General features: G+C 44.8%; 1 protein-coding gene across 1 annotated transcript in view; it reads left to right on the forward strand.

Moving 5' to 3' along the window:
• The window catches only part of GRK4 (G protein-coupled receptor kinase 4), a gene marked incomplete at both ends in the record, with an annotated part of 71,660 nt that overhangs the window by 34,799 nt on the left and 24,757 nt on the right, over positions 1–12,104 (forward strand). The window contains 4 exons of the mRNA XM_079711317.1: positions 277–369; positions 1,374–1,437; positions 4,479–4,616; positions 6,870–7,060. Of these exons, the coding sequence (XP_079567443.1) occupies positions 277–369; positions 1,374–1,437; positions 4,479–4,616; positions 6,870–7,060 (486 nt within the window). The remainder of the gene's footprint in view (positions 1–276; positions 370–1,373; positions 1,438–4,478; positions 4,617–6,869; positions 7,061–12,104) is intronic.

Consider the following 12,104-nt stretch of genomic DNA (forward strand, 5'->3'; position numbering starts at 1 on the left):
TTATCAAGTAATTATTTCACTAATATTCATATACATAAAAAGAACCTCTGACTTTGGGAAGGTAAATTGATTTTATTTGTTTTGAATTCTTGCCTTCATATTTTTACTGGTAGCATTAGAAATTAGTGTGGAATTCTGTAACTGCAAAATTCAATGTATTGAATTGTGTGTAATGATTCCCTTTCCCATATCCAGTGCTCATTTATGCACTAAAACACAGTTGTTTTCATTTTGTAATGCAACAAATGTACATAATTGCATAAAAACTTTTTCTAGAATTGTCCATGACTATTTAAGTGGAGAATCATTTGAAGAATACCAAGAAAGCTCATATTTTTCTCGATTTTTACAGTGGAAATGGCTGGAAAGGTATGTTCTAATTTAAAATTCAGTAAAAACAAGTAGTAACTTCCATTACTGCATACTGATTTATGTATACTTTTCCATCTGTCAAAATACTATTGGAAATCTTGGGTTGTATGTGGCATTTTTGTACAGAAATTATTAATATTCATTACACAATTTCTTTGGATCCAGTGGACTCTGTTTTCTCTTTTTAAAATGGCAGTTAGCCCTGTTGGTGCAGTAGTTACAAAGTAAACCATATCCTAGATTCACAGAAACGTAATCCGATGTGGTGGTTGGGTCTTTGCGGGCTCAGCCTCTGCTCAGCCTCCTACTGGCCGTGTGTCTTCAGGCAGTGACATAGCCTGTATGAGGAGAGAAGTAATTATAGGCCCTTGTTCTGTAAGAGAAGAGAAGTAATTATAGAATCCACACCCCTGGACTGCTAGGGTCACCGGAGGAATGTGTGTAAAATGCTTAGCACAGTGCTTGGTGCACAAAATAAGTGCTCAGAAAGTGTTAGCTGCCAGTACTGTTGTTGTTGTAGTTATTATTACAATTATTATTGATTTATTAAATTTCCACTTCTTGTTCATACAGGTTTCTTTTGAGGCTTTAGTGTAAACATCGCCTTTGAGGTTCTTTTTTCAAAAAGCAGCTCACTGTCGAGGTCACTTCCCTCGGCAGCTTTCTGAGAGGCCCCAAGAGCCATGCCGAAGAACACAGAAATATTTCATAGAGTGGGCTGGCTGCAGGCTTGTGTTTAGTTAGTAAGGATAACTGGACTTTCTGCAACTATCTTCAGTGTTTTCAACCAATTTTAAACGTTGACGTACTTGTCTCTTAAAAGCCGCCCCACTGAGGGAGCCACAGTCCCTGAGCATAAGCACCCTTGCCCTGGGCACCCTCTTGGAGCAGTGGGGTTCCCTAACTCAGGCTAGGACAAGAGCTAGGTTGGCTTTTCTCTTTCAAAATAGCAGTGTGATGTGAGGCCTTAAGCTTTTTTTTTTTTTTTTTAAATTAATTAGGCAACCAGTAACAAAGAACACATTTAGACATTACAGAGTTCTAGGAAGAGGCGGATTTGGAGAGGTAAGTAGTATGTGACCAGCTATGAGCAATACTTCTAGAAAAGTAGACAGCAAGGTAACTGAAAAGCATGATCTTCAGGTAATGTATCGACTTTTACCAATACATTCATTTCCTTACTGTGTGTTTTGGGAATAATTTTAGCAACCATGAGAATTAATGTTGAACTTTGAGCAGAAGGTACAAGCTTTTAAAAAATTCAGAGATCCGGGAAAAAAAAATGATTCACTATCTTTGTGATTTTACATTTCACTTCATATTTCTTAAGTTGTTTTCTCATGTTCAGTGTTCAAGCTCAGTAAGGTTGTCCTGACTGAAAAGATTATTCTGTTTCCATATGGTGGAATTTCTGTTACTCCATTTCCATAATTTAGGACTAGCCTAAAAGTTCACGTAGTACAAAGTATATTATTAAATATGCTCATTTAACTCAACTCCTGACATGTATGTACCTTACACCTACATTGAAAGGTGTTAGAAAATGTGTACATTTGGGAAAATCCTAAAGAAACTACCCACAAATTCATGAGAGATGGTCTTTAAATATGATGGCACTCCTAGATAGAGACCACTGTGGTAGGCGGACAGAGTCCCGTGCAGTTCTGCTTAGGTGACTTAAGGAGATGTCAGTTGCCTCACTAAGTATCTGGAATGGTCACTTTCAGTTCAAGCCTTTCTAAGTCCCCAGACCCAGGCGAGCCGTAGAGGAGCTGAGAGTGTGTGTCCAGTCAGAGCACGTTGTACTGTCTGCGTGTGATTTGCATCAGGTGTGCTCCCAAGTTCCAACTGAAGGCCAGAGCGAAAGCCACCAGAGTTCCCTTAACATGAATTAGAGCACCAGCCCCAGAGGTGTCACACCACCAGGGAGATCTGTCATCCACTCGCAGTTGACGTGGGAAGAAACTGGTCCACGTGGCCACTGCCCCGGGAGAGTCAGCAGCGTTGTTCTCTGATACCATTCTGGAGAGCTTTTAGGACATTGTGCATCACCCGGCCAAATGCTTGCTGTAACCCTTCCTAGCAGCCACTTCTGTGGGGACCCTCCTCTGTCGCTCCTGGAGCGCTTGGGTTCACGCCATCCTGCCCCTCTCCATCTGCGAGGACAGAGCTCACACTCTGTAAACAGCAGAGGAAGGTTTCAAGCACATGGGTCTTGTGTTTACAAAAGAATGAAGTTCTAGCTCTGGCCACACAAGTTTTAACAGTGAACTCAGTGGGAACACGTTAGCAAGGTTTAACGGTTGTGAAAAGACTTGGTGTATTTATGATCTTATAGATTTCTCTTCAACACAGTCACGTGTGTTTCCAGACAGATGGTTGTATGGACAAATAAACCATTGTGGTTTTTCACAGACTTGTTCTGGATGTGCTGTAGCTGCATCAGTCCCGGAGGGGAGCGAATAGTCCATTTCTCTTCGGAATGCCTGTTAGAACCCTGTGACTAAGACAGACAGCCTCAGGGTCCTTTCAGTCCGAATGCCAGTAGTGCATTTACTTTTTCCAAATACTGCCACCTCTTCCAGTGCGTTTGAAAGGCCAACATTTTGGTCTTATTTTGTCAACAGCAGTGCTTTCACTTAAGATCTAAGTCTTCTAAAGCAGGTCTGCAGGGTCCTGAGTCAGGCACAGTGGAAGGGGAGCCGGGTGGGCATCCCTGTGCATGGCTTCGGAGGCTGCATAGTGCAGTGGAGAGAGCACGTCCTTAGGACACATGCAGCCCTGCGGTCAAGCTCCTGTGCCACCGCTTCCAGCTGTGTGATCTGGCTTCCCCACCTTGGTCTCGTCCTTCAGAGGGGACATTGATCCCTGCTTCACTGGTTGTTGTGAGTTGCCGCTGAGGATTTGCGTCCTGCTGGTCCTGCGGTGCCTGACGCCTTTGCCTCAGGCCAAGTGGATTTGGCAACTCCACCTAAAGGGACTTAAGTTAACAATAAAGAGATGTGCAGAGACTTAGTGGTAGGAAAATGATGTAATAAATTTTGGAATAGTCACATATTTGGAGAACGTTTAATGATGAGAAAATAGTCGCACTGTAAGGTGAAAAAAGGAGGTTATAAAATATTATCTATTCTGTAACATAAGCCCAATTTTCCCTAAAAGCCAGAGGTTGTGTGGGAGCAAGGTATATATTCTTGCACATACATGTACAAAGGGGCACTTAGAAGCTTATACAGCAAAATATTAATGATAGTTATCTTGGAATTTTGGGTGTTTTATCATTGTCCTTATTAATACTTTCAATATTTTCCACAATGAGCTTTATATTTTACCATCAAAATTATTATATTGATGGATAACATTATATCATGTCTTATATTCACTTTTAAAGTAATCCTCTGTGTGCATGTGTGTGGCGTGTGTGTGTCTGTGGCGAGTGTGTCTGTGGGGTGTGTGTGTCTGTGGTGTGTGTGTGTGTCTGTGAGGTGTGTGTGTGTCTGAGGTGTGGAGTGGGTGGGGTTCGGAGGAAACACGACAGCCAGGCGTTGATAGCCTGGAAACTGGAAGACTGGTACCTGGGGGCCTACTGTACTATTCTCTCCACTTGTCTATGTTTGAAAATTTTCATAATGTGAGGTAACATATAAATATTACTTTAAGAACTAATTAAGTAAGATAAAGGCATGAAAGTCTATGGATTCTATGAAGTACATTCTCTTATACTTATTCTTGAATTTTTTTAAAAATCAAGAATATTTAGTCTCAAAAACTTTTGTTCTTGTACAAAAAGTAGAAAGAAATAGGGAGACATATTTAAATTAAGCAGATGCAGCAGGATCACATGCGAATGAGTTCCACTGTCACCATCCTCGAGTTCATAAAGCCCTTGGTGGCCTCAACTACCTTCGTAGATGGGGACCCGAGGGTGTGAGAGAAGGAGCTGCCTCGGGACCCTGCTGTGACCATGACTGCAGTGGTCTTGACTCAGCAGATCCCATAGGCTTCTCTTTATCAGAGGGAATTGTCATGGAGAACACACGTTTCTTTTTGTAGCCTAAGAACTGTCAGGTAGATATAAGCTTTTTTTTTTTCTCTTTTTAAACTAGGTTTGTGCCTGTCAAGTGCGAGCCACGGGAAAAATGTATGCCTGTAAAAAGCTAGAAGAGAAAAGAATAAAGAGGAAAGGGGAAGCTATGGCTCTCAATGAAAAAAGAATCCTAGAAAAAGTGCACAGTAGATTTGTAGTAAGTATCTCCTCTCCGTCCTCGCTGTGGAGTGCAGGATAAGCGGCATTTTTCCAGCAGACCTGCTGCCGGGTTTGTGCCTTTTCTTAGCTGAGCGTGTGCGGGGTTTTGCTGTCCTGGCTCTTCATGGGGAGAGGTGCCGGGAGCAGCCCTCTTCTTCCCTGTTCAGTCCTCTCTGGACACATACATGTACAAACAGTGGCGATTTGTTATGAATCTGTTGCTGTCCCCCGCCGCCCTGTCTGGCAGTGACTGTTCGCTGGCGAGGCGCCCCATCCTCTGTGGCAGCGGCCGAGCTCACCTTGCGCTTTGTTGCAGCCTCCAGCTGAGCGACAGGCTTGAAGACACTTCTCTGCCCGTCTGGCTCCTCAGGTGGGCCTCGTGTCTCCACCTCTGTCCCCTTTCTGACACCAGCAGGTTTACTGCTCTCCCTCAACTAGCACATCCCAATTTGTAGGAGGCCTCAGACCTCACCCTTACTGTTGCAGGTGAGGACTGAGCCCAGGGACGCTGGCTCCAGGCCGTGCATCAAGTAGTGTGGTTTTCGTCTCCAAACCTGCTTTCTCTACACCTAATTACATGTCAAAGGGGGAGCGTGAAAGACAATTTATAAAAGGATTCGTGGTGTCATTTATTTCTCAGTACTGAGGTCAGCTGCTTTGTGCTGGGGCACAAATCTTCCAAAACAGAGACCCTCACAGCCATCATCTAAATGTGATAGCAAGAGTTTATGTGTAGGGCTTCCCTGGTGGCGCAGTGGTTGAGAGTCCGCCTGCCAATGCAGGGGACGCGGGATCGTGCCCTGGTCCGGGAGGATCCCACATGCCGCGGAGCGGCTGGGCCCCTGAGCCATGGCCGCTGAGCCTGCGCGTCCAGAGCCTGTGCTCCGCAACGGGAGAGGCCACAACAGTGAGAGGCCCGCGTACCACAAAAAAAAAAATAAAAAAAGAGTTTATGTGTATGATGTGTCAGTCCTGTGTGCATTATGTGAAAATCTTTAATAAAATGGGCTCATCTTGGAGTTGCTTTAAACATATTTTTGTAACTACCTTGAAACGATCTAGCTTTATGAAAGGGACAAAAATAGTAGTTTGGGTTTATTCTACTTAAATAAAGCATTCTGGTTTCTATATTCTTGGCCTCTCCCAAGGAACCTAGAAATATTTTCCTTTGTCCTTGATTCTATTTTTCCCTTCCTGCTTATGGTCCACCAGCAGGTCCTGACCGGTACCTCTGTCGAGTTCATCTCCTCCTCCTCCTCCCCAGTTCCCCCCACCCCACCACAACATGATTGTGTGCGTAGACAGTCCAAGACTTTCTAGAAAACTGATTGAGAATTTGGCCAAGTTATTAGATATGGCACCAATTAGATATGAAACAATTAGAAAATGAAAATTTTTAATTGAAACCATTTACAGTAGCACCAAGAAACATCAAAATCTAGGGAAAAATCAAACAAAACGTGCAAGACTTCTACACTGGAAACTGTAAAATACCATTACAAAAAATTAAAGCAGACCTAAATGAATGGGGGGGGGTACCATGTTCATGGATTGGAAGACTCAGTGCCGTGAAGATGTCGCTTCTCCCCGAATTTATAGATTAAATGAATTAAATGCAATCCCAATCAAAATCCCAGAAGGGTGTGTGCATGTGTGCACTCGTGTGTGTAAAATGGCATACAGACCAATAGAAAAGTGGTTAAAATCTTGAACAGGCACTTCACAAAAGAGGTTCCAAGTAGATAGTAAGTATTAGACATGAAAACTCCATATTTGCATATACAGAGGAATGAGAATTAAAACCACAATAAGAGACCACCGTACCTCCACCAGTCTTGATTGACAGCACAAAACGTTGGAAGGGTGTGCAGCACAAGACCCCTCTTGCACTGCTGGGAGCTGTCTTTAAATTTTATGCTAAATGCAGACATTCCGCAAGTATGGACTGTCGGTGCTCTGTGAGTAGACCATAGCTTTGAGGATCATGACCCCAGGTGTCTTTGTGAAGGTTTGACACTGACTCAATTAGACATAGAAGTTTCTCTGCTTTCAATACTGAGCAGCTGTAAAATCTTCAGTAGTTGAAGGTTCAAGATGATGCACGGTGCACGTTTCCCTGAAGCAAGCAGTAGTTGGGTGTTCTAATTATAAATCTAACATGGATTATTTTATTATTGTTAGCAAATGGAGTAAATCCCCAATGAATGAGCAGGTTTTTGTGTTTTGTTTTTTATGATGCTGTTGTCTTTAGGTTAGCTTATGCTACACTTACGAAACCAAAGATTCCTTGTGCTTGGTGCTAACCCTTATGAACGGAGGTGACTTGAACTTTCACATTTACAACTTGGGCAACCCCGGCTTCAATGAGCAGAGAGCTATTTTCTATGCCGCAGAGTTGTGCTGTGGCTTGGAGGATTTGCAGAGGGAAAGAATTGTGTACAGGTAAGAATGGCATGGACTTCGGGGGCCTTGAAGCCTGGTCCTCCTGAGCCTTAGGCCACCTCGAAGCTCTTGCTGGCTGCTCTTAGGGGCCTGGGCGGGAGGGCCGTGGGTGAGCCGCTTGGCAGTGGTCCCTTGGGGCTGTGCTCCCACGCTGCTGGAAATATGGCCAATCAGAGGTGGACCTTGGTTTTCTTTTTAGTTCTCTTTTATCTCTAGTAAGTATAATAGTTTTAAGTTGGTCAAATATGGTCTTGTTACTCACATAAGCACGAGAAGAACCCATTTCCAAGATTCTTAGACATTTTGACAGTTCTGCTAAGGACTAGGGACTGGGTCCCAACAAAATAACAGATGTCTTAAAATAATAATATGTGGGGCTTCCCTGGTGGCGCAGTGGTTGAGAGTCCGCCTGCCGATGCAGGGGAAATGGGTTCGTGCCCCGGTCTGGGAGGAGCCCACATGCCGCGGAGCGGCTGGACCTGTGAGCCATGGCCGCTGGGCCTGTGCGTCCGGAGCCTGTGCTCCACAGCGGGAGAGGCCACAGCAGTGAGAGGCCCACATACCGCAAAAAAAAAAAAAAATAAAATAAAAAAAAAAATAATAATAATATGTGTTTTAATACTTTTTCGTCTTAGAATTCTGTAAAGAAAATTGAGCACAATAGTTGGAATTAGTTTCGTGTGATCAATAGATCAAGTTTTAGGGAAAGCAGTCCCTCCACCACCCTTTAGATGCTGGAGTCCTGGACTCTGATGCTCTTCTTGGCCACTCCCTGGGCAGCTCCCTGCATTCATCTCTGTGCGTCCACCTACCGGCTGTATGCACGTTGTTCCCTGATGGGCGTGTCTATCCTTGCCCTTTCTCCTAAATTCCCAAGGGGTCTGCCCATCCCTTGCCCCAGTCCTCCCCGTCTAGTCCAAATCCTCCCCGGGTTCGGTCACCAACTCACTCCTGAATATTTCTCAAATTACTCTCTGTGTTTTAGGGTCAGTGGCTTAGATCACATCTTCCTCAGGTCGGCTTGCTCTCCTGGAACTTGTCCAGCGTCCTCCTGTCTTCACCCCTTTGCTCATGCGGCTCCCCACGTGGATGCCCTTCTTTCACTGCGGCCCCTCCTGCTTCACCCTGAGCAACTCTTGCCCACCATGCAGAGCTAGCACACGGATGTCCTCTTTCCAGAAGCCGCCTCCTCTGACCACATCCTCACAGCACTCCATGTCGCCCATCCTGGAGGCAGGGTCCCTCTGGCTGGCTAGCTTCTTAGGAGACGTTCATCTTATCCATCCCAGTTCTGACGAACTTCTGACTTTTCCTTGTCTTTCGTAGCCCAGAGCCAAATTAAGTGTCTCTTGAGGATCAGCCACCAGGCTGGGCCGAGGGACTGACATGGCCCCACCCACCGTGAGTTGTGGAGCAAGGGGTGGCCTGCTGCCCTGGGAACGGTTGCCCTAGAGGGAGAGGGGTGCGTCTGAATGGAGACGGCCTGGCCATCGTCCTTACAGGGAGTGGCTCTGAAGCGTGGCCCAAGCCTAGAGGAGCTTTGATTCCGGTTTCACCGCTAGAGGAAATTAGTTTGTTACAGTTAAGTACAGTTGAGCTGCCTTTGCTTGCTTCTGGTGTTAAGATGCATTCCTGGATTCGTTGGAAGATTTTCATTTCCCCCATCCTTTTACCGTGGGCTCCCACTTGCCCTCCAGCTGAGCAGGTCTGTCTCGTCCCTACTGTGTCCACAACACCTGCCATCAGGAGGTGCCACCAAGTGTCGAGTGAATGACCGATGGCTTTCAGGCTCTAATGGTACGTCCCCGCCCCCTTTAAACAAGGACCTGTGAAAGCATGGCTTTCATGCTTCAAAGGAGAGGGGTTCTTATGTACTCTTACCTATTTTCAGAGATTGCCACTTGACAGATTTTATCAGACCAGGTCCTAGAGAGATGGTCTTGCTTTTTGCACAGAGACAGTACAAATAAAAATGTTTCACTATTTCAGCAGTTTAAAGGTCTGAAAAGAGGGGGCACTCAGGCTGGGCTTTAAGCATCCTTAGGGAAGAGCTTGTTACCAGTCAGAATTGAGAGCCTCGGGCCACCTTGCCCTCCTGCCCACGGAGCTGCCTTGAGAGTCCCGGTAGCGTGGGGAGGGCGCGGCCTTCAAGTGCAGCCTCCAGCCTCCATGGAGGCATCGAGGCAGATGCTGCAGTGCAGTTAAGGAGTCTCCCAAAGAGGGGCCTGCGTTTCATGAGCAATTAAATGTAATGGATTAATGCTTCAAGTTAGGCCAAGGCCTGATCAGGGAAGGCTTCCTGGAGGAGCTGGAACTTAGATTGCAGCTTGGAAGGATGGCTAAGAAGATCTGGGCAGGGGGAAGAGTGTGGTTCTTCCAGGGGAGACGTGAGCTGAGACGTGAGTTGTGTTTGCATCTTGGAGAAAGTGAGCAGAGCATTTGTAAAGAGAGTGGGAAGGAAGGAGCAAGCGTGTGTTGCTTTTCTGTTGCCTACCAGGCCCTAGGCTGTGCCTTTTTGCATTTATTTATTTGGAGAAAAGCTTAAGAAGTTAGTTAAAAACCATAGCATCCTTGAGGGCCTTTTATTCCAGATGTAGTTTTCCTGGAGTGTTTCATTTCTTTTCTCTATAGTTCTCTGCTGTTCATTCAGATAAAGTGCCTGAAACAACTAGCCACGAAAGGAGCCCGAGGCTCAGTACAGCCCAGGCCGGGCTGCTGGGCAGCCTTTCTGGGGATGGTGTGCTTTGCTTTCTGTTGTTTTTGGTGCTTGTTTGTTTGTTTGTTTGTTTGGCTGTGCCGTGTGGCTTGTGGGATCTTAGTTCCTCGACCAGGGACTGAACCCGGGCCTTTGGCAGTGAAAGCATGGAGTCCTAACCACTGGACCGCCAGGGAATTACCTCTGTCATTTTGATAGTGTGATTTCTTTTAAATTATAAGAATTATTTTTCATAACAAAGTGCAATATGTATACAGGTAGATATGGCAAAAAGACTATGAAAATTTTAGAGTGGGCTTCTGAGAATGTTTTCAGTTTTGCCACTATGGAAAACAGTATGGAGGTTCCTTAAAAAATTAAAAATAGAACACCCATATGATCCAGAGATCCCACTCCTGGGTACATAGCTAAAAAAAAAAAGTCAGACTCACAGAAATAGAGTGGAAAAGTGGTTGCCAGGGGCTAGAGGGTGGGAGAACTCAGGACTCCATCAGTTCTGTTCCGCTGGTCTGTGTCTGTGCTCTCGCCTGTACTACACTGTCTTGATTACTGTGCCTTGGTAGTCAGTTGTGAAATTGGGAGGTATGAAGTCTCTGAGTTTGTTCTTCTTTTTCAAGATATTTTGGCTATTCTGGGTCCTTTGCATTTCCATATAAATGTTAGGATCAGCCTGTCAGTTTCTGTAAAAAACAAGAAATATATGTATATAAATATACATATATATGTATGTATATTTTACCTGCTAAGGATTGCATTGAATCTATAGATCAATTTGGGGATAATGGATATCTTAACCATATTGAATCTTCTGATCTATGAACACAGAATGTCTTTCCATTTATTTAGGTGTTCTTTAATTTCTCTCAGCAATGTTTTGTAGTTTTCAGTGTATAAGTCTTGTCCTTTTTTTGTTAAATTTATTCTTAAGTGTTTGATTCTTTTTGTTAGTGTTTCAAATGCAATTGTTTTCTTAATTTCATTTTGGATTGTTTATTGCTAGTATGTAGAAATCACATCGATTTCTGGGTAATGATCTTGTGTCCTTGCTGAACTCTCATTAGCTTTAGGAGTTTACTGTGAATTCCTTAGGGTTTTCTACGTACAGAATCATGTCATCTGTGAATAAAGACAGTAGAGCCCGTGTATGTTTATTTTTCCTCCCCACTAGAATCCTGCTGCTTCTGTTGGTACTTCATGAGAGGGAAGTTTTGGATAGATGTACAAAAACTTGCGTCAGTGCACCCTCATGAGGCTTCTGAAACAGACTGGAACAATCGATAGTTAAAAATCTGCCTGGTAATTGCTGTTTGTATTTTTTTTTTTTTTTTTTTTTTTTTTTTTTTTTTTTTTGCGGTATGTGGGCCTCTCACTGTTGTGGCCTCTCCCGTTGCGGAGCACAGGCTCCGGACACGCAGGCTCAATGGCCATGGCTCATGGGCCAAGCCGCTCCGCGGCATGTGGGATCCTCCCAGACCGGGGCACGAACCCGTGTCCCCTGCATCGGCAGGCGGACTCTCAACCACTGCGCCACCAGGGAAGCCCGCTGTTTGTATTTATAGACAGTGAATATAAAGAAAGCAATTTGAGATTGGTGTCCCAGAGGCCAGCTCTCTCATCAGGTATCCTATGTCACTCTCAGAGGCAGAATCTGAGCTATAGTTCACAGAGCTTGTATACCACAGGGTCAAGCCGAAGACTGTTGTTCTTTTATAGTGAGGCACGTGGAGGCTGCGGTTTCTCGGGGATGTTCAGTAGATGAGAAGGCCTTCGGTCACTACTCACTTACTTAGGTTTGGTGTTGTTTTGTGTTTTCTCTTTGCATAGATTCTTTAGGTTACAAGTTCAGTTCTCAGATTGGGAGTTAAATTTTGTTATTTATCTCAACCATTAAATCAATTATTTTGCATTGTCTTGGTGGAGAATAAAATTTCTGATCCAGAACCTTATCAAGATGTTTCTCTGCAGTGACAGCTTTAGGGTCGCTCTTTTTCTGATAAACCCACTGTTCTGTGCCAGTCTCAGCCCATTGGTAACCAGCGTTGTGGCTGGACCCGCCCTGTGGTTCTTACTACGATTGCAGGACGCCCTCAGCAGCAACCGTCAGGAGATGCTGAAAGAGACGAGGTTTATTACTCACAGGGCCTGGAAATTACAGCCAGGTGGGGCAGGGGAAGAAGCAAGAGCTCAGGCTTGGGAGTCTGCTTTTACTGGGGTCTAGAGCCGGGGCCTAGGGTTTCCAGGGCTCACCGTTTACTGGTGAATGTAAAACGTGAGAGCGAGAATTTAAAGCACAGGAAGAGAAAAGGCAAGGCACCCAAATGGTCATTT

This window comes from Hyperoodon ampullatus (assembly GCF_949752795.1).
Source record: "Hyperoodon ampullatus genome assembly, chromosome: 1".
In the NCBI taxonomy this organism is placed as follows: domain Eukaryota; kingdom Metazoa; phylum Chordata; class Mammalia; order Artiodactyla; family Ziphiidae; genus Hyperoodon; species Hyperoodon ampullatus.